The sequence below is a fragment of the Alternaria ventricosa genome, assembly GCF_023758065.1.
Source record: "Alternaria ventricosa strain BMP 2768 chromosome Unknown scaffold_24, whole genome shotgun sequence".
Lineage (NCBI taxonomy): Eukaryota > Fungi > Ascomycota > Dothideomycetes > Pleosporales > Pleosporaceae > Alternaria > Alternaria ventricosa.
The window spans coordinates 193,332-216,898 of NW_026055704.1; the positions used below are offsets into that span (position 1 = coordinate 193,332).

The window sequence follows — 23,567 nt, forward strand, 5'->3', positions numbered from 1 at the left end:
TCGACAGTTCATTGTGTAGGCTGGAAGCTGCAGATGCGATTGCGGCAGGTAGCAATGCAGATCATAGACGAGAAAGGAAGGTGCTAAGGGAAAGAATCGTGAGATCGAGCTTGACAAGTGCCCGCGGATGTCTAACGGGCTGCTGGCGACGGATAGTTATCGATACGGCTAATGCATATTTTCCATGATGTAAACATGGAGTTGTTTGGAGTTTTGGGGTAACCACTGCTATCGACCTGCCGTAATCGGCGCCTCTGGCTGCGTCTTACCTCTAGAAACTTGGTCAGCCGTCGGGCGCATGCATAGATTCTTGATCGGGGTAGGTATTTCCGCGTCCTAAATATCGGAGTATATCGTAGTCAAATGTCATGCGCCTTTGTCAATGGCGCGCTTAGTAGCATTTGGCGTTCAGTCGAAGTAGCCAGGGAAGAGCCACTGGAGCTTCTTCTCGGCCTCTGATCCGCGTCCCTCCTTCTTTGTCATGGCGCCTGCGAATCTCATCTGTCCGTCGAGGTGCTTAGCAAGCACTTGTTCCGTGTGCTCCTCCTTGCTGAGCTCGTTCAGCACTGCGCCAACGAACCGCCTGGCGTTCTCGGCGTTTGCCTTCATATGTGCCATGACCATCTCCACGTTGACGTCCTCAGAGCCGTCACCCCTCCAGCAATCGTAGTCTGTTGCCATGCAGATCATCTGGTATCCGATCTCAGCCTCGCGCGCGAGCTTTGCTTCAGGCAGAGCAGACATGTTGATTACGCTGCCGCCCCATGAACGGTAGAGGTTCGACTCGGCGCGTGTGCTGAATTGCGGTCCCTCCATGCAAATGAGGAGTCCCTTCTCGTGGAGTGTGATACCGTCTCCCTCCAGTGCGTGTCCGCACTGCCTGACGATCTTGGAGAGCTGCTTATCGAAGGGGTCGCCAAAGCCAACGTGTCCAACCATGCCTCCCTCAAAGAAGGTGAATGGCCGGATGCCCTTTGTGCGGTCGATGATTTGGTCGGGGATGACAAAGTCGCGGGGTCGCACTTCTTCTTGGAGAGATCCAACGGCGGAGAAGGCGATGATGGTGCGTACACCGATGTGTCGCAGCGCGGCTATGTTAGCCTGGTTCTTGACCTCATGAGGCGCGAGTTCGTGGTGGAGGCCGTGTCGGGAGATGAATGCGATGGGAATAGGCTTGCCGGTCGAGGGCGACGGGTGTTGTAGGATGGAGACGGGTGATGATGGCTTGCCCCATGGTGTGTCGACGTCGAGTGTAGCGGCGAGGGTGAAGCCTGGTAGGGAAGAGATACCAGTGCCGCCTATGACGGCAATGTGAACGGGCGCTGGATACGGGGTAAGCAATGGGCCAGACGAGCACGGGACGGAAGGTGCGCACCATCGTAAGTACTAGGAACGCCAGCCATCTTGCGATATGGAATTGAGACGCGTCTAAACGAAATGCGAGATTGGAATTGAGGTTTGAAGAAGTTTGGAAAGTGTTTGACGCGTAGAAACATGCGCTGAGGGGTGTCGCGATAACATTTTCTGCCATGGCGGGGTGCTCCTTCCCCCGGCCCCTGACGACATCGGCTTTGTCCAATCAGATCAGGTAGAGATTACACGCTAGCGGCTTTGGGCAGCTTTCCCTTTCCGCACTTCTTGCGTGCTGTCCGTCATCACTCTCGTATGCCCAACAATCATTTGACATGTAGACTGAAAATTGTATCGGATCTACACGCTGCAAGATATCATCCATGAATACCCATCCACTCCTCCCTCATCGCCTCCGCCAAATCCCAAACCTGCCCCTCATCCACCACAAACTTAACCTTGTACATCTTCATCTTCTCCACCTGCGCGTCGTCAAACAGCATCGCCATCGCCCCCTTGCAATGCTCATCTCTCTCCTCCTTAGTCTTCGCCTCCGTCACAAAACGAATCACTATCTTAGCACCAGGCTTCAGTTCGAAGATGCCATCGAGAGCCTCACGCATTCGCTCCGGTGACTTGGGTATGCCAAACATGTAAGCGCGGAACGAACCGCGGTCATGCGAGACGGCATTCAATCCAATTTCGACGCTGGAGACTAGTGCTTTTGGGGGAATGCCTAGTTTCATTTCGTCGGTGGTGAGGAAACGCTTCATTACGCCTGGGTCGTCGCCGAAGAGGAAGGTGCTCGTTCGGTAGTAGTTTTCCACGAGTTCGCGATAGAAGGGCTGGCCAACGTAATCGGTGTTCCAGTAGTGCGCGGGGAAGTGTTGCGCTTTCCATCTGTTGAAGTCGTACGAGTAGAGCCTCGTTATCGGATCCAGGGTCGTCCGGAAGTGTTCGCGCTCGATGAGCTCGCGGTCTCGTGTGCTGAGGTGGAAGTAGATCATATCGCGTATCTCACGTGGTAACTTGGTCACGATGTTGTTGGTAAGCTGCTGGCATTCCGTCCGAGCGACTTGTTCGACTGCGTCTCTTGTTGATGGTGTGGTGTTGGCGAGATCTTTCTCCAGGCTTGCAAGCTCCTCTTGCAGCTTTGCGACACGCGCTTTGCGTATATTTTCTTCGGAGAGTGCTCTATCATTGCTGTTAGTCTGACAAGACATCGTGCAAGATGCGCATCCATGAGCTCGCTGGCGTACCTCAAAGCACGCTTCCGAAGATGCACGCATGTACAAGCACCCACACCACCAATCTCATCTGTCCTTGGAATCGCGTACATCACGATGCACATAGTTTGTAGTTTAACCGAGATTGAAAAGGATCACGAAGAGAACGTGTCCCAATTTCAAGAAGTCGTACTATGGTCTATCAGGGTGCTGCTGATCGCTTATTCAGGTACTCACGCCCTGCGTATGCGGTCTGGACCCTGCATGACTTGCGATCGACCGCATACTCCGCTTACGCCAGCCATCAGCTCCTCGAAAACTCTACCCATATATTTGAGGGCAAGACACCCGTCAGGACGGGAAGGAAAGAAGCAAGGAGCAGACAGCCTCATCGCCTAGCATTGCCAGCAGTTTTTGCCAGCTTCAACACAAGGAACTGTTAAAACTGGCTCATTTGCCAATCTTCTTCGACAAACCGCTCTTGATCTCCTCCATCGTGACGTCTCCATGATCAATAGTCACCCCCGACCCAAAATGATCAAAACACAACATGGCCTTTGTACCGGCAGCAGCTAGCCTACGCAGCGTCGGCAGGATGACTGGAACGACGGTGTCGCACTCCCAGTCTTCGGCAACGTGCGCATTCGACAACCAGTCACGGTTTACGAGGAGGTGTAAATCGATCTTGGTGCCAGCCTTGAAACCGAATAGTGCTTCGAGGTCTGCGAGCAGCGCTCGACGGGGTTTGAGCGGATGTCTACCGTACGGGCTGGCCAACGGTGCCGTTACCCCGTCGAAGTCGTACTTTTCGCATTGTATGAACAGGGAAACGTTGAGGATGTAGTTGGCTGGTATGACACCAAGGTTTCCTCTGTCCAAGCTCCGGAAGGCGCCCAACCTCGCAAAGTGGTCTCGTAGGTCAAACGTGGATGTGCGATAGTACTTTTCGAGCAGCTCTACGGAGAATTCTGGGGTGACGTATGCGGGTTTAAAGAGATGACTGTGGGGTTCAACGAAGTAATACAGTGTTTCGCTTCCCTTGGCGCAGGGCTTGCTATCGCAATCGCGATGGTCGCAATGCTCTAAGACGACTGGGGAGTCGGGAAGGAGGTACGCGTAAATGTAATCGCGTATCTCGCGTGGACAGACTTCGAAGATCTTGTCGCAGAGGTTACGGCAAGTGACCTGAGCGTACTTGTTTAGTTCGTTGACGGTGTCGTTTTTCTGTGCTTGCAGTTCGGCTTTACGAGCCTCGTGTCGCGCATCCTCCTCTTTCCATCGTTGTAGGAGCTTGGCTTCTGTGTGGAGTAGCCTGTTGTACGTCAGTAGCTATATGTCGCGATGTTCGTGCGGGACTTACTTGTAGCACTTGTCGCGGAGCTGCTCTTCCTGCTCTTCTGGCCGTGATGGGGCTGTCATTTTGGTACGAGTAAGGTGGATTGTAATGTCTACGATTTGCAAGATGAAGTAGTGGTTGAAGCGGGGTGTGGAATCGTGTAGTGAGACCAGGCGACCAATGCTGAGGATGCACCCCTATTTGTAGGCGAGGAAAGGAGTGGGAGAAACGGTCGTGCGTCTACCTGGCGACTGAGACTGAGACCACCCGCAATCATTGCGTCATCATGGAGTTCCCTCGCCTGGTCAATGTTGCACTTTGTGGCCGTTGTGGCGGACAATGTCACTTTCACGGAGTCTTTGATGAGGGCAGGCTTACATTGAGTGGAGTGATTTTTGCTCTGTCTAGATACCGGAGTTGAAGCAAGGTATATCACAAACCTTTTGGAAGAGGTGAAAATGCCAAAAGACCGTCTCATCGCGGCCTGGCCGCAAAGCTCGCAGAGAGCAACTATCAGGAAATGATTGAATCTGAGAGGACAGGACCGCTCGCATAAATGAAAAGGACTACCGCTGGAGTATCCAGAAGAGTCGAAGCAGGGATGTTGGTATGCGCTTTTGGGAATCGACATCATCGATGTCGCTCATCTGGACGGTCAACATTCCATATTCAGGACGGGCCATTGAACGACCAGGCTTGCATATCGCCCGCATCATCCCACGCAGTCGATGTAGGGACGACACTCCAAGCGCCTGCAGGAACCGTGCCATCATCGGAGTCATCGAGGGGTTCAGCATCAAGCTCAGCTTGTGTGATGCGCTTCTGTTCAACTCCGACATGCTAGAAAAAAGTCAGCTCATCAAGAAGACGTCCACGTGATCTTCTTATCACATACCTCCCAAAACTCCTTTGTGATAGCCTCGAAACAGATCTGATCCCAGGCTGAAGCAAATGTTGTGGAGGGCCAGCGAGAATCGACCGATAAGAGTATGCGAACCCGACAGCCTGTGGCTTTAAGTCGAGTGAGAACGGGTAAGATGACCGGAACGACGTTATGCGACATCCATTCCTGTTGTTCAAGTGCGGTGAATTTTCCGGGATGGTGGGATAGCAGTTCGATGGCGATCTTGGTGCCAGCCCTGAAGCCAAACAGCGACTCTAGCTTGACAAGAAGCTTTTCCAGCGGGGAATTGATGCGCATGTTCTTCTTGTTAAGCATCCTCGCGGAACTTTGAGAATGATGTGGCTCAATGGAAAGATCGGTGGGCGTGCGGCGGTCGGTGATCTTGAACTTGTAGTCCTGGCAGTTGATCTTGACCTCTACCTTGGAGACGAAATCGACTGGCGAGAAGCCTAGGTTCCATTGATCTGTGGCTCGAAAGGGACCAAGGGCTGCAAGATCGCCCTGAAAGACAAAGCAAGAAGAGCGGTAGAAGCTCTCACCAAGTTCGCAGACCATCGCTGCGCCCACATATTCGGGCTTCCACCAGTGATCGGTCCCATCATACGCAGGATCATGACAAAGCTCTTGACCCCACGCCGGATAACCGTATCCGGTATACTCAAGGTTTCCGTGTTTGTCACAATCGATGTTGATATCCTCGAAACCAGTGATGTAGCTGTAGATGGTGTCTCGAATTTCGCGCGGGAACGTCTTGTGGACTTGGTTGCAGAACTCTAGGCAGTCGTTCTTTGCAAACGCCAGGAACGCGTCGGCCGTTTCGGTCTTGTCGCCATCAGAGGTCTCTTGCAGCTTCTTGCAGCGGCGTCGCAATTTCTTGACCTTGGTCTGCGCAGCCGCCAGCTGAAGCTCGGTCTTGCGTTCTTGCTTCAGCGCCCTGCAAATTAAGATCAGCAGTGGCCATGAAGCAGGGAACACGACTTACTCGTTGCACTTCACGCGTAGGTGCTCACTCATGTTAGACTTTGTTGCTGGGATTGCCATCTCGGTAGATGAACCAGAATGTGGGTTGGTGAAGGGTAGAAGGAGAGTCGGCCCAGGAGATAGATTAAATAGTAGACCGACGATCAAGAAACAGTCGGTAGCCGCGCGGTGAGGATGAGGCCACTAGCAAGTGAGTCCGTCTCCAAGTGATTGAAGGTAAAAGATGAAGTCGTAAGGCCCTTGATCTCAAGTAAAGGTAGCTCGTAATCTTCCCTTGGCGATTATGGTGACCTGCCACCCATTGGATGGCGGAGGGCACAAATCATCGGGCACCCATGGCCCGCCATATAATCGTATCCTCCTGACACTCGCCCAACTCTTTCTCGAATTCAAGAAGCTCATCTCTATCAAGAGGCAGGTATTCATCGCGCTCGTCATCGGTACCGTCTTCTTCCGATTCCTCATCCTCTTCTTCATCTTCGTCATCTGCTTCGTGCAGTGTATCGTCGTAGTACTGTTCAAGCTCTTTCCGAAGCTGCGTTCCCAAAGTCAGCTTGCATAGTGATGCCACGGTAAGATCATCACTTACTTGTCTGAACTTGTCCGACCACTCATCGAGTGACATAGCTGTTTTCCCAGGTATCATCAGGTTGACATGATACCCTGGCATGATATCTTCGAATGCATATCCTTGCCATCCTCGCGATAATCGACAGTCATTCGTGACCATGTGCACAACGAATTCGATCGTCCAACCAGGAAGGTCCGGAAGCAGTTGCCTGACATTGTGTAGTAAGATCAGAAGCCGGTCGTCATTGTAGCGCACAACGCCCTGGATGTCGTGTAGGTAAATTCGTAATCGTGCCGGCTGGGTCCGTAGTGTAAGATCCGCCAGAGCACTGGTCAGAAGTCGCTCGGTTTCCGGCTCGAACTCGTCGTTGCAGTCGATTGTAATCTCCAGCTGGCGAACTATCTCAAGAGCTTTGCAACTAGTACCGGCAGCAACACTGTTGAGGAAGGCTTTGAGGAGATGCAAGTCTGTGCCGAAGTCGAATGTACTTCTTGTGTACCAGTGCTCCGCCAACTCTTGCCGTGTGGTCTCGCCAAAATGGTCATATCCGCCGCTGGCCAACAGACCGATACTGTTGCTGACAAGCTTGAATGCGTCCGAGACACCGAGATCCTTCGATGCTACCACAGGCACGGTATGTTTGCCGTTGTGCCAGGCTGGGGGGCCCACAACTTGCTCATAGATCATGTCGCGAATTTCGCGTGGCAGTTTCAGCTGCATAGCTTCGCATACCGGACGACATTTGCTTTGCTCCACTGCCATCAGCTCCTGCAGAAGTGGCTCTCCCTCGCGATCTTCGAGACGTTGCCTCAGATTACTTTCAAGCCGATCCTCGAGCAGCATACATTCATCCTCGAGTAACATCTTCTCGGCCTGAATATCGTTAATTCGGTCTCGTATACGCTGGTCATCTGCCAACAGGACTTGTGTGCGGTTCTGCTTCGCTCGAAGGTAATGGTTCAGGCGTTGCTCCAGACTACAAATACGTCAACACATTTACAACACTTGGGAGGGCTTCCACTTACGTCTCGCCATCAGATACCTTCTTGGTGTTCGGCATATCTGCGTCTTGCGCGAGAGAGTGTGGCTCTCGGAGTGGTGGTGGAGGAAGCTGTGGAGGAAGCTGTGGAGGTGCTGCTCAGTCGACGCGGTCTGTCTTGTTGCACGGAGCGAAGAGTCGCGTTGGGATCCGCTACCTGATCCCCACGTCACGCGAAATCACATGGCAATCGAGGATAGTAGCCTTGGAAAGCCGAGCGACGTCTTGGGGTGTCAACCAGTGGCCTGGAATAGCTGCGGGGGACGACGCGCCGAGAAGCGCGTGATCACGCGTGAGGTTTGCCCAACCTGGTTAGCTTCCACGCTACAGTACCTAGTTCGCTAGGGAGCCTCCGCATCACGTCGTTCTACAAGCTGTCATGAAGTGAAACCACAGTCGCTAGGCTGAACGACACATGATTTTGATGGATCCGATGTGGATCAAAACAAACGAAAGCAGAACAATACCCAGGCAGCTTGCCGTGGGTATGCCTGCGCAGGTCCAAGGGTGCTACATAACCCCGCTCTGCGCCCCTGACCTTCCGCCTCCCGGCTCTCTCATCGCGACCGGTACTTTTGGTAATCTCGACGCTCTATCCTACTTTCGCCTCGAACAGCGCGCCTGCAATTCATCTTGGCTGCTTCGCCACTGCTGTAAGGATCTCACAACACAAAATGGAAATGTCCGGACGCTCCGCCACAAAGGCCATGGACACCAATCACGAGTTTGCATGTCAGGAACTCTGCGACAACGTAATTACGACACTACCAAGGGAACTTAGAGACATGATCTACGAGTACGTCTTGTCTTCAGTAGTACGCGACGTTGCTGCATTGCCGACAAGCGAGCCAACTTCCTCCAAATCGGGCCCTCGCTACTGGCAAGCCGAGAATGTTGGCGACGCGACCTCGAAAGAGATACTCGAAGTCTGGTATCGCTTGGTTCGTTTTCACTTTGGACAGGATCTGGGTTATCTCGAACGCTTCCTTTCGTCTCAACCAGCACCCTTGGACACAACCCGCCAGCTGCTTGTCACAAAGATCAGTATCGCCTTCGACCTCAGAGACGTGGGGACTCATATGCAACCCTCGGGAGGAGGGGTGGTGAGGGACTCCGCATCCCGCACACGCATGCTAGAACGACTGGAGAACCTGTTCTTATTGAAGGAAGGCGCCTCCATCCATGTCTATGTCATTGTACCCCATAGCTACACCATACTCGCAAGGACACCAGATCGATATGCATATCACGAAATAAAGGTATTGCGTGAGTTTACCGCCACTATAGCTGACTTACTGTCACGTTTGGCGGCTGCTGGATACGGCCTTTCCACCGGCATCATGCTATCATCAACCTGGCCGAACAACGGCTCACTCTATGACTCGGTTTCGGAGAAGTCGACGGATGATACGCGAAGTTGCTTTTCCACTGGGCATGGCTCAAATCTGGTATGGCTGTAAGTGTCCGGTTGAACATGGCGGTAGGCTCTCGGCTGACAATGAATAGGAGACGCACACCACCTACGACTTCACGCTGCCAATGTCACGATCCAACTGGGATGGCATTTGCGCCCCGCGCATGCGTGTTACAGTGCCAAGACGCTATCTAGATACCCGCGCTGCTGCCTAGCCCCGCACGATGTCAAGTCGTCCTTGCGTCTATCCCTCCTCCTTCTAAACAGATCATTATCACAAGAATTGAAAAAACGTCATGCGTAAAGAAACAACTGCCAAAGAAGTGTTAAAGCTGTATCAACAGGCTGTTGCGTGAGTTCAGGCAACCCTCGTCCATCCGGGCTCACATTAACGCAAATGACCAGCGCCCGTCAGCGTATCCATGCGCAATTTGCCTCTGGGAAACATAAGACCGCTACGCGAGCCTTACAAAATTTGAAGATCTTCGATACCTATGGAAGAGCGTCATGCAGGTACATGTGCCAAAAGATCCTCATTTCTCTGCCCCCAGAGTTGTGTGACATGATCATTGAACACGTCATAGGCCACAGTCGCACGGGCGTTGCAGCGGGTGGGACTTGCGAGCCCGTTTATGCTTGTGACCAGTATCATCCACCCGCACACTACTGGAAGGTCGAGTATGTCGGCAAGGCTATGCTGGCGAGAATGATGGCCGTCTGGTACCGCGCAAACACCTTCAATGTACGGTGGCACCTCGTGGATTTGAGGCGCTTTCTTGACGAGAATGCCCCTTCTCTACACACCTCGCGTTATAAGCTCATTACGAAGATCTGCATCGTCGTCTCTCCAGATTTTCTAGCGTTCGACCCGAAGAAAGACCGTCCTGGTAACGCACTCTTTCGGATGTATTCTCCTCGAAGCTGGGAAGAACAAATTCGAGATCTCGAGCTATTGTTTCAGTTGCGAACCGGTGCATCCATACTCATTCATCTTGACTATATCGATACCTCGGCGATGCCCGATGATGCACAAAATGCTCTCCTCTTGGAGGGTACAGCCCCCATGATTGAGTGTCTGTGCCGGTTGAGAAAGGCTGGCTATGTTGTCGGTGCCAGCATTGCTGGTTTTGGAGATGACCGCGGCTTGGTAGACGAATTCCAGTATCGTCTAGAAGAGATGGATGCGTTGGAGCAGGAAACAAACTGCATGCCTGTGAACGTCACAGGCATGGCTTGGGGGTGAGTACACAACCCTCTACTAGCCTTTGGCTCCCAGCTGACATGCGTTGGAGGCCATCGTCGTTGAAGGATTACAGATTGTAATGCGCGCCGTTCATGTCATGCTTGGCTAAACCGTATCTCTCGTCACGCGTCATCCACGTGATGACCGGGCCGTGACTGCCCCGGCGTCCGTTTGCGCTATCCAGTGCGCAATCAACAATGACCACCAAACTTCGTCGCGCTTCATTGCAACCGCAGCTGTCACCTCTGTCGCGTTAAGCCGCCGCCGAGAACCTCTTCCCGTCGCTTACTGAGCCTATCGTGACTTCGTGTGCATCACCACGAACACCCACTGGTCCTTCCCTCTCATCAGATCGACGAGCAAGCCTTACACAAGCACCTCCTTACAAAACGCCATTATGACCACCATCGGTGTCGTGAGCTCCGGCAATTGGCATATTGAGGCAAAAAGGTACGCTTGATCCTGCTCACTACGTGCACGAGACTGACAATTGCCAGGACCCTCAACTCGATTGTCAGGCTTAGCGAGGCTTTCCATGACAAGGCGGCCAAGCTTGACAAGATGAAGAAAGCGAACCCCAAAGCGAAGCTCATCCAAGAGAAGCAAGCGTCGAGGAAGGCTGGACGAGAGCTACGCCTGGCACGGACTAGCTTCACCGATCAGATAGAGGCTCAGGCCAAGGCCAGCTGTCGCCCTTTCTGCGAAGCCGTCCATGAACGGCTGCCGCAGGAACTACGCGACATCATTGCTCGGCATCTTTTGACCGAAACCTCCGTCACTTTCCTGTCCAGCAAAGATGGCAAGATTTCTATTGTCAACGGCCTCTCGACTCTACGACACGCTTTCGAAGAGGAGTACACCGGTATCGGACTGCACATGGACATCATAAGTGAGCTGCTCAAGCAAGACGCCCGTTTTGACTTTCGCGCTCGACACGAGCTACTGGGCAAGGTCTTTAAGCACTACGCAGCTGACGAGCGCGGTGGCCTCGATCTTGCTTGCAAAATGAGAAGGTTGAGTCTGGTAGTGACGGAGCATCATTTGGAAGACCGTGAGATCGTTCTCGCTCGCCTAGAGGAACTGTGCAGACTCAGCAAAGGCGCCAAGATCTTCATAATCATCGAGACGGGTCACGGTACAAAGGCTCAAACTGTCCGCCAAGTGCGACGCGTTCTGCGTGCTTTCTTCGAGCTGCTCCAACGCCTTCACAATCTCAGCCTCCACATACATATCGTCGTTGATCCGGCTTATTTCGCTTCGCGTGTCAAGAACGATAGCGATGATACCTTCTCGGTTGTGCATGAAGGTCCCTGGAGGTACGTCATGACGCCGAAAAATGCTACATTCACGGTCAAGGGCTTCGAGGAGCGGCTAAAACATCTCTTTGGAACATATGGGGAGCACTGGAGTTCGCGAATTCCTCTTCAGGTTGGATGAATGGCGGGCTTGAAGACACCATGATGGGGTGTATACGATAGCCACAAAAGTATGTGTAGTTAGTAAAGTAGCTTTGTATCGCATGTATGTGTTCGTATGCAATAGCTTGGAACAATTCAATTTTTTCTAAGTAGTACTCCGTGATGCTATCAACGCAATGTGTACCTCAACATTACCTCTTCTTGCTAACTTCAGCAGTACAAGCCGGTACGGTAGCCGTCTCAAGCCTCCCCAATAACCCACTGCGCAGCATCCTACATCACGGTCATCGTCACTGGCCTTATCATTTTACCCAGTCCGCCATTTGTACCAGTTACAATAACACGCACTGTTCTCGTAGCGGGAGGCGGTATGGGAGGTGCTTGGGACACAGTGTCGGAGAACCCTACACCTCCCCAGCGATTGACATTTACATTCGCTCTTTGTAAGTAGATGATGTTGCTGTTTGCTATGGCGTCATTATGTGCTCGTTCTGCTAGCTATTTGCTCACCCGCAAGTCTTCTTCACCTTCGATTGCCAAGGCTCCTCGCGCACTGACTGTTGCCAGATGATCTGCTATCCACGTCAGGCTCTAAGCAAGTAACACCTCAGGCGTGATCAAGAGACTTTTGGACGGGTTTGCATACGAGTATAGCAATTGCACAATGGCGAGCGACAAAGACGAGCGGGTTGATGTGACGCCGCCTGCGAATGGCGACACCGCCAACGACATTGACCAGGATTGTGAATATTGCACTACCACCTATGGACATATTTTGAAGTAATGCTGACGCTCTGCACTCTAGACACATCGATTGCGTCCACCATCGTGACAGATGACCGCGTCAGCGAGCTTGCGCCTGCCAGAAACACTGCGCAAAATCGCGACAACGAAGACGAGACGAAGACTCCGCCAGCACCATCCAACGTACCTTTGAACCCAGAGAAATTACACATTCTCCTGACATGCTCGACTCTGCTAGCGTTGACGCGACACCCTTCGCAGCCAGTAGTTGACTTGGACATTCCGGCTCAAGTTCGACAACTCGACGCCTTTCTGGCTGGAGATGTCACCGAAGAAGGCGTCGCGACACACTGGTCCGCCAAAAGTGATGGTTCCGAGCGGATCCGGCAATATCAGAACTTGTGCGACCAGCTCGTCCCATATTTGACTGCGGCGATCAAGAAGCAGTCGCAGGCGAACCTAACCGCGGAACCTAAGAACCGAGTGCATGGCGACAGGAATCCAGAACACCAATCACTATCGCAGCTCTTTTTGAGTAAAGATTTGGTGACCTTGTACGGTGCGTTGGTGGAGAAAGCTAGAAAGAAAGGCATCGAACCTGATGTCGACCCTTGGACGAACCCGACGAAATTCGGTAAGATGAAAGCCTTCTTCGAATCGATATACGTGCTCCAGTACGACTTCGACAACTGGCAACACAAGCGACCCAAGCCGGTCTTCAATCAGACGGCCCGCCTAGATGCGGAGGAGTACATGCGCGTGATGGACGACCGCGAGCAGATTCGAGTGCACCACCGTGTCACCACTCCGCTAGGGAAGGTCTTCGCTCAACTGGACGTCATCCCGGAAATCGCGATCAAGTACACTGAGCAAGAGCTGACCCGCATGTGGCGCGACAAAACCCGTCCGAAGTATCTCATTCCTGACCCCGCTACCGTCACCATCCCGAACAAGCGGAAAGACACGTCTTGGGTGACTTCAGATGATGGAGAAACCTGGACGCGCGGGGAGACAAGCTGGGCACCTACCTTCAAGTTCATGGTCTTCGACACAGCCACACATGCGTACATCCACGAACACCTCGTCGACCTCGACCACCTTGATCTAATCGATCTCAACGATGACGCATGGGTCTTGAAGTACCGCAAGAAGCTTTCTCAATGGCGTAATCGTGACACTGGCGAGGCAACCAAGGCTCGCGATCCCTGGACCGATGAAGAGCGCGCTATCGTGTACGAGTGGGTGAACACTTGGGTCAAGAAGAATGGCGTGGACAAGTTCCTGCCTCGGGTCATGGAGAATCAGAGGGATGATCTCCAGGCTACCCTTGTCGCGAAGACAGGGCTTCTGCGTTCAGTTGACTCGGTCAGTGGTTGGGCGAGACAGCAGATGACCAATAAACCCAACGAGCCCTTGGGCATGCTATACATCGAGGGCCAGAAGCTGGCTGCGCGTATTGAAGCTGGTGAAGTCATCCCGGATGACGAGCGCTATCCTGGCGAGGCTATTAACATCGCCGACTTCTTGGCAAAGGCGAAGCCGCAGAGACCGTCCGAACACAACAGATCCGGCAAGAAGCGTAAGCTTGATTCGGACGGCGAGACTTCTATCGAGTCCGGCTCCGACGAAGATGACGATGACGATGACGACGATTTGCTGCCCACTCCTCCGCGCAAGTCTGACAAACGTCCCAGGCTTAGTGCCAACGGCAGGATACAACTTGGACGAGACGCGCATCTTACGAGGGATGAGATGGACGCTCGTAATGAGACACATGCTGCTGGAGAGGCCGAGAAGATGCATGAGACGGACGAGATGGATGATGACGATGACATCAACCGCGAAGTTGAGATGATCTTTGAGTTTGGTGATGATGAGGAGGAAGAAGTACTTGGAGAGGATGACTAGATTTTCCGATATGCTAGAGGCGTTGTGGGGCAAGAGGAAGCCATCAATATCTACAGAATGCAAGGCCTTGTACACCTGAATGATCATCTTGATGTTGATGTTTGCGACAGCTTCGACGCGCAGGGACTTCGGAAGTTGCTGAGTCATCCATCGCGACTAGTCTAGCCTGTTCTCGACCGGAGCGGCTTTCTCGCTACTCCTTTTCACCCGCATGCCCATCATCTACACACATTGTGCGTCGACAACAGCCAGCCACTCGCGGGTCAGCAAACACAGATACCATGAAGCAGCGACTGGCCGGTGTCAAATCAATAACCAGCTCAATGGATTGGACTGATAGTCTTCGCTATCTACTTCCGTAGTCGCGCCGATATCTGCCGCAAGCCGCTCAAGATCTCGGGACCGCCCGCCCAGCGGATTCTTCCAGTACGGGATCATCACACAATTCAAGTCGTCAATAGTTCACGCTGTTACCTCTTGACTGGATGGTCTCCTTCTCGTTGCATCTGTTGGGCTGACGCACTTCGGCTTCAAATGCACCGCAGACTGTCGTCTCCGAAAAGTCCACCACTCTGAGCAGCGTTCTTCATCATCTACCGTCTTTACCCTTGAGATTGCTCCATTGCCCAGACTAATTCTTATCTCTCCCCATGTTTTCGAACCTTTCGCAATATACAGACTCTTGGAACCTGCCTGTTCTGTTGTCGCGAACAATGGCATTGATTCTACAAGGCCCGATTTTGCGGAGCGCATTCCGATGTGGGATCTATCCACAAAATACGACGCCGGATCCCGTGTTCATCGCTTCGCGCCCGGTAGTTGCGCTCGAAGTAGAAAGCGTTGGCCGGAGGAACAGGGTTGTTTTCCATCCCGTTTCCAAAATTACCCCTGGCGCGACCGCCTTGGCCGACCATGAGTCGGAAGATTCTCAACTACCACTACCGGCATCGCCTCTTATACGAAGTGCATTACGGGAGCTGTGCCCAAACAGGCAGTAGTCAAGAAAAGCGCGATGCTTGGATTAACGATTAGTCGTACCGTAGCCTATGCGACAAAGACGGTGCAAGTCAAAAAGCGCACGTAGTCCAGCAGTAGTAGGCAAGTCGACCTTGATTTCCACACGCCGCACACACAATCCATAGGCAGAATGCTGTTCTTCACCCGCCTCACCGCGCTCGCTGCAGCTGCAGCCCCTTTCCTGGCCCAAGCTGCTCCCGTTGTGGCGCCTCCAGCAAACGAGATTATCCCCGGAAAATACATCGTCCAGCTGAAGCCTGATACCGACGTCGAATCCATCGCTGCCCACCACAACACTGTGCGCAGCATACATGCCCGCAACCTTGCTCGACGAGGCGACGATGGTCCCGTTGGTGCTCCAGTGGACCGCGAGTACGGGTTTGGCGACTTCAAAGCCTACGCTGGATCGTTCGATGAGGCGACTGTTGAAGAGCTGAAGGCTCTCCCTGAGGTCCTCACCATCGAGCCGGACTTTATCATGAGGATCAACGCGGTGGTGACTCAAGCGAACGCACCGTGGGGTCTAGCCAGCATCTCTTCCCGCAAGGTAGGAGCCACTTCATATGTGTACGATGACACCGCGGGCAAAGGCACCTTCACCTACGTTATGGGTAAGCACGACATTGGTTATAATATTGACTTGGGATTAACATTATCTTCAAGACACTGGTGTCCGTATCAGTCATAGCGACTTCGAGGGACGAGCAATCTGGGGCTTTAATGCCGTGAGAGGCACTGCCGACGTCGACAACGAAGGCCATGGAACGTGAGTCACACTTTCTGAAACGTTCATTCTCACATTCTGACAAGTCTTAGGCATGTAGCTGGAACCGCGGGTGGCGCCAAGTACGGTGTTGCTAAGAAGACCACCATCATCGGCGTAAAGGTTATGGACGGTGACTCCGGAAGCGCATCAGATGTCTTCGCTGGATTTGACTGGACGGTCAACGACATTGTTGCCAAGGGCCGCCAAAACACCGCCGTCATCAACGTCTCGCTTGGCTCTTCCGCTTCAACAACATGGGATGCCGCCATCACTGCAGCATGGAAGAAAGGCGTTCTCGTCGTTACATCGGCAGGAAATGAGGATTCCCCTGCTATCAACAGCTCGCCAGCTCGCTCCCCTGAAGTTATCTGTGTTGGAAACATCGAAATCACCAACAAGAGGCACAGCGGCGGTGGAGGTTCCAACTACGGCGCTGTGGTCGACATTTTTGCTGCTGGAACGAACATTGTATCGGCATCCAACCTGGGCGACACAGAGACGAGGACGCTGACTGGTACTTCCATGGCATCTCCTCACGTAGCGGGCTTGGTCTCGTATCTGCGTGGTCTCGAAGGACCATCGACTGCTGCCGATGTCAAGGCGAGGGTGTATGCGCTGGCTACGCCCAATGTCGTGACGGATCCCATGGGCTCGGTGAACCTACTTGCGTTCAATGGTAACAGCAGGGTGACTACCGCTGGAAGCCCGAACAACGGTACCGAAAGCACCAGCGAGGGTACTGGAATTCAGAGCAAGAGCGTTGTTAGCCCAAGCAACGGCACAGCAGTCCCTTGCAACAGTACTGTTGAAGCACGGAGCTCATGGAAGCTGTGGTAATTCATGATAGTACTCTTGGAGCATTAATCAAACGAATAAAGTCATTAGGTATTGCGTTCTCGACTGTTCTCACTTACACATACCATCGAACAGGCCAAAGTTCAATTGATGCGCTGTTTCTCAGCTCGCGCTGACTAACACGCACGTGATTACGCCCGTTTGCTCTTTCCTGAAGCGTACTCGTGGACGCGTCGCACCCCCACCGCTTTCCTCGTAGGACGCGAAATATCTGCCTCCACACCCTTGTTACTACGCACACTGTTCTTCCACTCTCGCCCATTGCCCATCTTTCCGGATGTGAGAAATGTCGCGTTCAAGTCCCGTCGACGGGAAAGTTCCTCAACAGCATTGCGACGTTCAATCCAGTGATACTCGCAGCGATTTCGCAGTCCTTGAACCTACCCCAGAACTCACTACTGCTGTTGCTGCCTGCAAGAAGCACCTCAATGACGATACTACTGTCATCTCGCCATACTCACAAAGCCTAATGGACCTAGTGATTAAGGTCAACGAGAGCGAGTCTCAACTTCGGCATGAACGCGACACTGCTTTGAGTACCGTTGACGAACAGAAGCGAAAGCTGAATGATCTATACGTCAGAATCGGACAGCTGTGGGAGGAGAACCATGCCCTCAAGGAGAACACCGAGGCCTCGAAGGACCAACGGAAGAAGACGGAAGGGCTTTGCGAGACATGCCGAGTGAAAGACACCGAGATCGCTCAACTTCACGAACAACTCGACTCTGCAGGTGAGTTATCCGAAGAGAACAAAAACATTGGCTCTCGAACCCAGGAGTGTAATCTTGCGTTGAGTATGAAGACTAACGAGTTGTTCACAACAGCTGTAGAAGCCAAGACCGATCCCGATGAGGACGCCGCACAGGCCGGATTACGTATCGCATATTTTAGAGCAGAGGAAGAGTTGCGGACCAAAGACCTTGCGCATATCGCGGAGATAGCGAAGATCAAAGAAGAGCATGGCATGCTCGCTACTCGCCTCCACGAGGAAGTGCGTGATGCTCGCACAACCACCAACAAAGAACACGCAGAGAAGCTATGTACGCAGGAACAGCTTTCCAAAATCACGCAGGAGCTCTCCGACACCAAGAAGCAGCTCTTCGACTCGGAAGAGCAGTATCGGATACTCTACGATATCATACCCAAGCCGGGAGGGGGTAGAATGGCAAAGCCGCCGCTGCCAGCCATACCGCAGTTCAGTCACAACGGAGAAGTGGAAAGTTCCTCACCCTCGGTACCCCGCGCCTTTAGCCTTGTGCCAACAGATCATTCGCATCGTAGTCACAGCCAAGACAAAGACGCTTCTTCAACCCCATCACATATCTTCAATGGCTTGAAGTCTAGCCGAGATCAGCACAGTAAGTAGTGCATTCTGCTCGCAAGTCTGATATTGAACAAGCACTAACTTAATGTCCAGCCCTCGAGAGGACCTGCGACGCGACGCGCGCCCCTCCTTCCTCAACTCCGCCGAAACGGGTTATTGACCAAGTCGACGATGCAGCCTCGCCGGCGCCTATCAGTAAGCGAGGCCCTGGCAGACCACGAAAGGTGACGTCTACGCACTACAACCCACGAGCTCATCCGCCCCCGGAGTCCGAGACTCCATCTACGTTCGTCGTTAATAAGCCTTCGCACAAACTCGACCAAGACCAACCATCGACACAGCGACCAAAGAAGCGGAGGACGCTCGGTTTCGGACCGTATAAACCCAAACTCTCATCTGCCGATGACATACCTTGGCTGTTCTGTGTCGCGGGCGAAGGCGAAGGCATCAGATATCATACGCTCGACGATTTATCCCCCGAGGCCCAAGCGATAGTCACAGAAAGGTTCCAATACTGGTTCAGCGCCAGCAGCAATGCCCAATATAACCTAAGCGATACCTACCACCACAATGACTACGCCGAGATGGCCAAAGAAGGCAACCGGCTAGCGAATGTAGGAGCAGGATGCGTACAGAATATGGTACTTGCAAAAGGTAGACCATCAGAGACTGCAAAGCAGACTGGTGAGCATGAGGCTTGTGACTCATGTCAGAGCAAGGGCTCCCCGTGTGTCAGGATGATTCTCCACGACGGGAACCCGGTCCTATGCTGGTACCGTCAGGGCTCGGTTATGTCATCAATTACGACGTGGCAAGACGCAGCCTATTGGATAAAGCAAAGATCGTCAAGAGTCGAAGAGCCCGAACCCGAGCCTCTGCAGTCTACTGATCTAGCAGAACCACCCGTAGTGCCCCGTAAGAGATGGTGCACTGTCGAACGTTACGCCCTTTGGCGCTGCATCAACAAGTGGTGCAAAGAACACGGTGTAGACGCATTCACAGCACAATTCAACCAGGCCACATATTTACATTTTGCGGAACAGATCAAGACAGACTGTGGAGCTCAAGGCAAGGAGTCAGATCGTAGCGGACAGGGCGTCCGCGGTCAGTTTATAGACGCGCTTCGCCCTGACCCCACGCTACCTAACAAGCCGATCACGGAGTTGGCCGACCGTGCTGAGAAATTGAAAGCAAAAATCGAACGCGGTGACCATGTTTCAGCGGATGAGAGGTATCCGGAAGCAGCCATCAAGATTCCAGGGGATGACAAGTCTGACGCTGGATTGTAAGGTTCTGGGATAGATGAAGACGAAAGGGGTCTTTAGATCAGATGAACTAGATGTCAGATACAATGAAACTCAGTCCTCTTTGATGATATTCTGGCAGCGTGTCTTTAGAACCTTTCAAATTGAGTCTAGCATGCATGCTGTGTTTTCACGTGAATCGCCATTGTCTTCTCTAGCCTATCTACCGCCCAGCTCGGCCATTCTGCAGCTATTCTTCATCCTCAGCCTCTGCATCGTTCTCTGGTTCACTCTCTGATATCTCGATAGCCTCATCCGGATTTCTTACGTTCTGCGGGAAGACTTTGTTTTTGTCCTTTCGGATTTCTTCCCTCATATCCTTTGCACGCTTGGCCAGTTCGCTGATCGGCGGACGTTTCCTCCGAACGGCGTCTTTTACCTGGCTGCGCACGTTATCCCCGGTTCTTGGCTTAACTTGACCTTTCGGTTCGCACTCCGTATTAATATCTTGCGCAAAGCTGTTCCAGGTCTGCAGTTCCATGTTCTCGTGGTCAAATGCATCAATGCCGTGTTCCCGGCACAAAGTATTAATGCAGCGCCAAAGCACGTGGCGCTCGGCTGGAAGCCACGTGTTTGACTTCTTGTTGGCTCTCTTTTTCGCATTCTTTTTGGCGTTCTTTCCAGTTGGCTTGGCGGTGGGAGTTGGGACTTCTGGATGGTCTTGTTGAGGCTCTTCACTTCCACGGTCCGTTGACGGGATTAATGGTCTTGCCATCCTGGTGTCAGCTTCATCAGGCGCAACGCTGTCCTCAGTTACTCGAACGAATGACTGCACAACAGTATCCTGGCTGTCTAGAAACCCACCGTGATCAAACATCTCGGCCAATGTCGCTGAGAGGAAGTTCCAGAGGTCCGTCTGCATCTCCCAGGGCTCCGGGTCATCGTTGTCCAGGCCGTACTGCCCGCTGATCCGGATGTATTCCTTCAGCATCGGTGGGATAACCTGAACTTGAGGAGAGCTGACGCGCGAGTCTGACTCGATCCTTCCGTTCTTGTACTCTTCCACGAGGTTAGACAATAGATTCGGAAGAGCTGCGTTCCGGTAAAGGATGAACATAGCCTTACGCGTCTCCCAATTCGGTTCGAGATTGATGATACCCATACTGTCTGAGCCTGCGAAAAATGTCGAGAAGGCAACGAAAGCTGCGGCATCGCTAGTGCAGACTGGATAAGAGGGATACTGACGTATGGTCTGCATCAAGAGCTTGTAGTAGAGTTGAATCCATGCGCGCTGATGTGGGTGCCAGTTCGAGGACGAAATGGGTGCGATATCGAAGCTGTCGGCCATGATAGTGACTCCGTGTAGGTACCGATCCTAATACCATACTTTTCTCCTTCTTTATACACCAGATTGTTTGTGAGCCTTGGTATCAGGGGGATGATATGATCAGGTCACGCTGTGCTAGATTGATCGCGCGACACCACCCACAAATTGCTTGTTGCGCAACCATGCTGTCGCAATCTCGGGAGTCGTAGCTGCAGTGGCTGCGTGACCGCTCTTGTAAGCTACCACATTGTTCTGGCGCGTCAAGCACGTCGTCCGCAGCCTCTCCTTCCTCGGTGGGGAGCACAAGCTTTAAAAATGGAAGAATTGCGATCGCGTCTTGCATCATACACAGTATCATATGTTAGTAAGGCCATAGAATATAGAAGAACGCCCACTTCCACTGAGAAGGATAGTCGTAGCATGCGATGAAAGTCCTGTTTTCCTCTGGGGATGTTGACGCGTCGGCAGTGACGTCATGACGTACTAGCTGCAAACCTCAGCCTTACCTTGGCGCCTGGCTTTGTTGTCTTCCATCATCGCACCCTCATCTCTTCACATCCACTTACCCATCTGACTGTCATCGCACACACGCACGAACCCCGTGGGCGGACAGAATCTCTATAGGTAAACGCCCTCCATTCGTATAAGTCGGCGCGCGTCGTGAAGACACTCAGTAAGCACAACTCGCACATTCGGATATTTATCTTTCATCTTTTCATTGCTATAGTCAAGGGGCGACGTAAATAGGTACCGAGCATCGGCGTCTCGCAGCGCCACTTACACCTTACGCGATCTCCAGCCTGATAGTATCAATTCACGCCTCCCAGCTCATCGGACGTTGCCATGAAGTCGCATCTACAGTCGCCGGTCCCCCAACACCTATACAACATCTTGCCATCGAAGTCCGCAAACCAGGGCTCCATCATTATGACCAGTCAAACTCCACCTCTCATTTCCCTCATTTTCCTGGATCAAGATCTGTTACCTTAAACACATCTCGAGGCTTCAGCTCTGCCTCTGTCACCGTCTTCTTCGGATCGGCGTCCTTAGCTCTCAGCTTCCTAGCCTGGTCTATGATGCGCCCATAAGCGGCCTTCTTGTGGACCTGAGTGCGCACACCATCCATGCCGCGAGGGTTACCAGGATACGTGGCTGTATCCAGGGCCCTATGTGTGTTCACGGCGTCGGTAGCCTCGTGGAAGATTGAACTGATGTTGTTTACCCAGTAAATAAGACCTTTCTCGGCTATGATCTTGTTGAAAAGTGCGATGATGACCTCGCGCTCTGCTTTCGACCAGGCATCGTTCGGCTTACGGTTCGGTCCATGACCCCTCTTGGTCTTCGGCTTTGCGGTTTTCTGGGCGTTCTTCTGGATGGTCTTCTTGGCGCGCTTCTTCGGTGATGCTCCACCCTCGTCCTCTTCTTCATCCACGACGATGTCTTCCTCTTCATCTTCCTCGTTATCGTCACTCTCGTTTTCTGCCGCCGTGTTCCGCCTGGTGCGCTTCGTACCTGTCTGCGCCTTCTTCGCTTTGTCGGTTACAAAGACTTTTCGGCCGGACTGACGAACCGGTGGGGATGCGTTGTTGTCGTCGGGGGCGGCGGTGGGCTTCTTGGCCCTCGTACGTGTCCGTCGTGTAGTCTCCTCCGTGGCTGGTGCGTCTTCCTCTGCCAGCGAAGCGCTCTCTGTATTCTCAAACTCGCCTTCAGGCGGAGAGCTAAGGGTAGAGCCTTCATACATGTCGTCATCAGCATATTCCGTACGGGTGCGATTCTCGTCCGCATCCGAGCTGGTGGGACTATGTCCCAACGACTTAGGGAACCTTGCGCAAACGATCTGGTACAGGAAGTTGAACATCTCGTTGTTCTGCCTCGGGTCTTCGATCGGCAGATCGAGGCCATAGTCTTGGCGAATCTCTCGGTACTTGTCGAAGACTTCCTGTTCGACTATCCACATCTTACCCCTCATGAACTCTCCGGTCTTTATCGCCTTCCGCACGAAGTCATCCGTTATCGACAGTGTCTTGTGTACCAACTCCCGCCGTTGAAGCAGGTATTCATCTTGGGTTCTCGAGGTCGTGGTAGGCTTGTCGTCGGAAGTGGCCTCGGTGGTGCCTTGCTGGGCGTCATCGAAGAAGCGACGAAAGACGTAGTAGGCGCTCTGGCCTGTCGGCGGGAGTACTGTACAGATGTGCAGGTTGGCGGCGGCGAGAGCAAAGCCGGCTTGCAACTGGATGAAAAGGCGCTCATCAACACTCCAGGGAGTGCGCAGTACCTCATCGGGAATGTCTTGAGTGGTTACGGGTGCGTCCAGGGGACGACTTTCTTCCAGAGACGCGGCGTGGTCGATGCTCCGGAGAGTGCTCGCTGCTTCATCGGGTACATCTTGGGTGGGTGTGGGTGGGTCCTGGGGACGGCTTTCTTCTGGAGACGCCGCATCTTCGATGTTGCGGGAAGTGCGCGCCGCTCCATCAGGAACATCTTGAGTGGGTGTGGATGTGTCCTGGGGGCGGCTTTCTTCAGTGGCCACCGTATCTTCAATGCTCATTGGAGTGCTCGCAGCTTCATCGGGAACACATTGAGTGGGTGTGAACGTGTCCTGGGGGCGGCTTTGCTCTGGAGACGCCGCATCTGGTAGGATGATGTCATTCATGATGGCTATGCGAAGAGCTTTGGCGGACGCTTCGTGTTGAAGTAAGGCGCTTAGAATGCGACAAAGGGTTGCGGGTGTCTTTAACGAGTTGATTGTAGGTGGTTGCTAACTTGTAGCAAATAGTTACCGACTACTCACTGTTGTGATGGTCAATGCGCGGTGGCTACCTTGAGTTTTCGAGCACGCAACGGATTAGCGCCACCAATTCGTGTCTTTCACTACATTGTTCGGCGTGCGCTGCTGACAG

At 52.9% G+C, this 23,567-nt stretch overlaps 11 protein-coding genes across 11 annotated transcripts; 4 read left to right on the plus strand and 7 right to left on the minus strand.

Annotated features, from left to right (window-relative positions):
* Nucleotides 1-408: 408 nt before the first annotated feature.
* Nucleotides 409-1,496, minus strand: J4E93_009778 (uncharacterized protein; the record flags this gene model as incomplete). Its single annotated transcript, XM_049347667.1, has 2 exons — nt 409-1,322; nt 1,376-1,496. 2 exons carry the CDS (start codon nt 1,494-1,496, stop codon nt 409-411), a joined length of 1,035 nt encoding a protein of 344 aa, XP_049195168.1.
* Nucleotides 1,497-1,727: 231 nt separating this feature from the next.
* J4E93_009779 (uncharacterized protein) lies at nt 1,728-2,573 on the minus strand (the record flags this gene model as incomplete). The annotated part of the gene is made up of 2 exons (XM_049347668.1): nt 1,728-2,542; nt 2,567-2,573. The coding sequence occupies 2 exons, from the start codon at nt 2,571-2,573 to the stop codon at nt 1,728-1,730; spliced, it is 822 nt and encodes a 273-aa protein (XP_049195169.1).
* A 453-nt stretch (nt 2,574-3,026) lies between these two features.
* On the minus strand, nt 3,027-3,995 carry J4E93_009780 (uncharacterized protein; the record flags this gene model as incomplete). Its single annotated transcript, XM_049347669.1, has 2 exons — nt 3,027-3,888; nt 3,937-3,995. The coding sequence occupies 2 exons, from the start codon at nt 3,993-3,995 to the stop codon at nt 3,027-3,029; spliced, it is 921 nt and encodes a 306-aa protein (XP_049195170.1).
* A 586-nt stretch (nt 3,996-4,581) lies between these two features.
* J4E93_009781 (uncharacterized protein) lies at nt 4,582-5,830 on the minus strand (the record flags this gene model as incomplete). The annotated part of the gene is made up of 3 exons (XM_049347670.1): nt 4,582-4,752; nt 4,808-5,750; nt 5,799-5,830. The coding sequence occupies 3 exons, from the start codon at nt 5,828-5,830 to the stop codon at nt 4,582-4,584; spliced, it is 1,146 nt and encodes a 381-aa protein (XP_049195171.1).
* A 289-nt stretch (nt 5,831-6,119) lies between these two features.
* J4E93_009782 (uncharacterized protein) lies at nt 6,120-7,428 on the minus strand (the record flags this gene model as incomplete). Its single annotated transcript, XM_049347671.1, has 2 exons — nt 6,120-7,344; nt 7,394-7,428. 2 exons carry the CDS (start codon nt 7,426-7,428, stop codon nt 6,120-6,122), a joined length of 1,260 nt encoding a protein of 419 aa, XP_049195172.1.
* A 653-nt stretch (nt 7,429-8,081) lies between these two features.
* J4E93_009783 (uncharacterized protein) lies at nt 8,082-9,036 on the plus strand (the record flags this gene model as incomplete). Its single annotated transcript, XM_049347672.1, has 2 exons — nt 8,082-8,855; nt 8,914-9,036. The coding sequence occupies 2 exons, from the start codon at nt 8,082-8,084 to the stop codon at nt 9,034-9,036; spliced, it is 897 nt and encodes a 298-aa protein (XP_049195173.1).
* An 800-nt stretch (nt 9,037-9,836) lies between these two features.
* On the plus strand, nt 9,837-11,501 carry J4E93_009784 (uncharacterized protein; the record flags this gene model as incomplete). The annotated part of the gene is made up of 3 exons (XM_049347673.1): nt 9,837-10,060; nt 10,416-10,514; nt 10,562-11,501. The coding sequence occupies 3 exons, from the start codon at nt 9,837-9,839 to the stop codon at nt 11,499-11,501; spliced, it is 1,263 nt and encodes a 420-aa protein (XP_049195174.1).
* Nucleotides 11,502-12,146: 645 nt separating this feature from the next.
* On the plus strand, nt 12,147-14,134 carry J4E93_009785 (uncharacterized protein; the record flags this gene model as incomplete). Its single annotated transcript, XM_049347674.1, has 2 exons — nt 12,147-12,225; nt 12,288-14,134. The coding sequence occupies 2 exons, from the start codon at nt 12,147-12,149 to the stop codon at nt 14,132-14,134; spliced, it is 1,926 nt and encodes a 641-aa protein (XP_049195175.1).
* A 1,147-nt stretch (nt 14,135-15,281) lies between these two features.
* Nucleotides 15,282-19,385, plus strand: J4E93_009786 (uncharacterized protein; the record flags this gene model as incomplete). The annotated part of the gene is made up of 5 exons (XM_049347675.1): nt 15,282-15,762; nt 15,815-15,917; nt 15,968-16,716; nt 17,144-18,130; nt 18,190-19,385. The coding sequence occupies 5 exons, from the start codon at nt 15,282-15,284 to the stop codon at nt 19,383-19,385; spliced, it is 3,516 nt and encodes a 1,171-aa protein (XP_049195176.1).
* A 205-nt stretch (nt 19,386-19,590) lies between these two features.
* J4E93_009787 (uncharacterized protein) lies at nt 19,591-20,688 on the minus strand (the record flags this gene model as incomplete). The annotated part of the gene is made up of 1 exon (XM_049347676.1): nt 19,591-20,688. The coding sequence occupies one exon, from the start codon at nt 20,686-20,688 to the stop codon at nt 19,591-19,593; it is 1,098 nt and encodes a 365-aa protein (XP_049195177.1).
* A 937-nt stretch (nt 20,689-21,625) lies between these two features.
* J4E93_009788 (uncharacterized protein) lies at nt 21,626-23,544 on the minus strand (the record flags this gene model as incomplete). The annotated part of the gene is made up of 2 exons (XM_049347677.1): nt 21,626-23,369; nt 23,540-23,544. 2 exons carry the CDS (start codon nt 23,542-23,544, stop codon nt 21,626-21,628), a joined length of 1,749 nt encoding a protein of 582 aa, XP_049195178.1.
* Nucleotides 23,545-23,567: the final 23 nt, after the last annotated feature.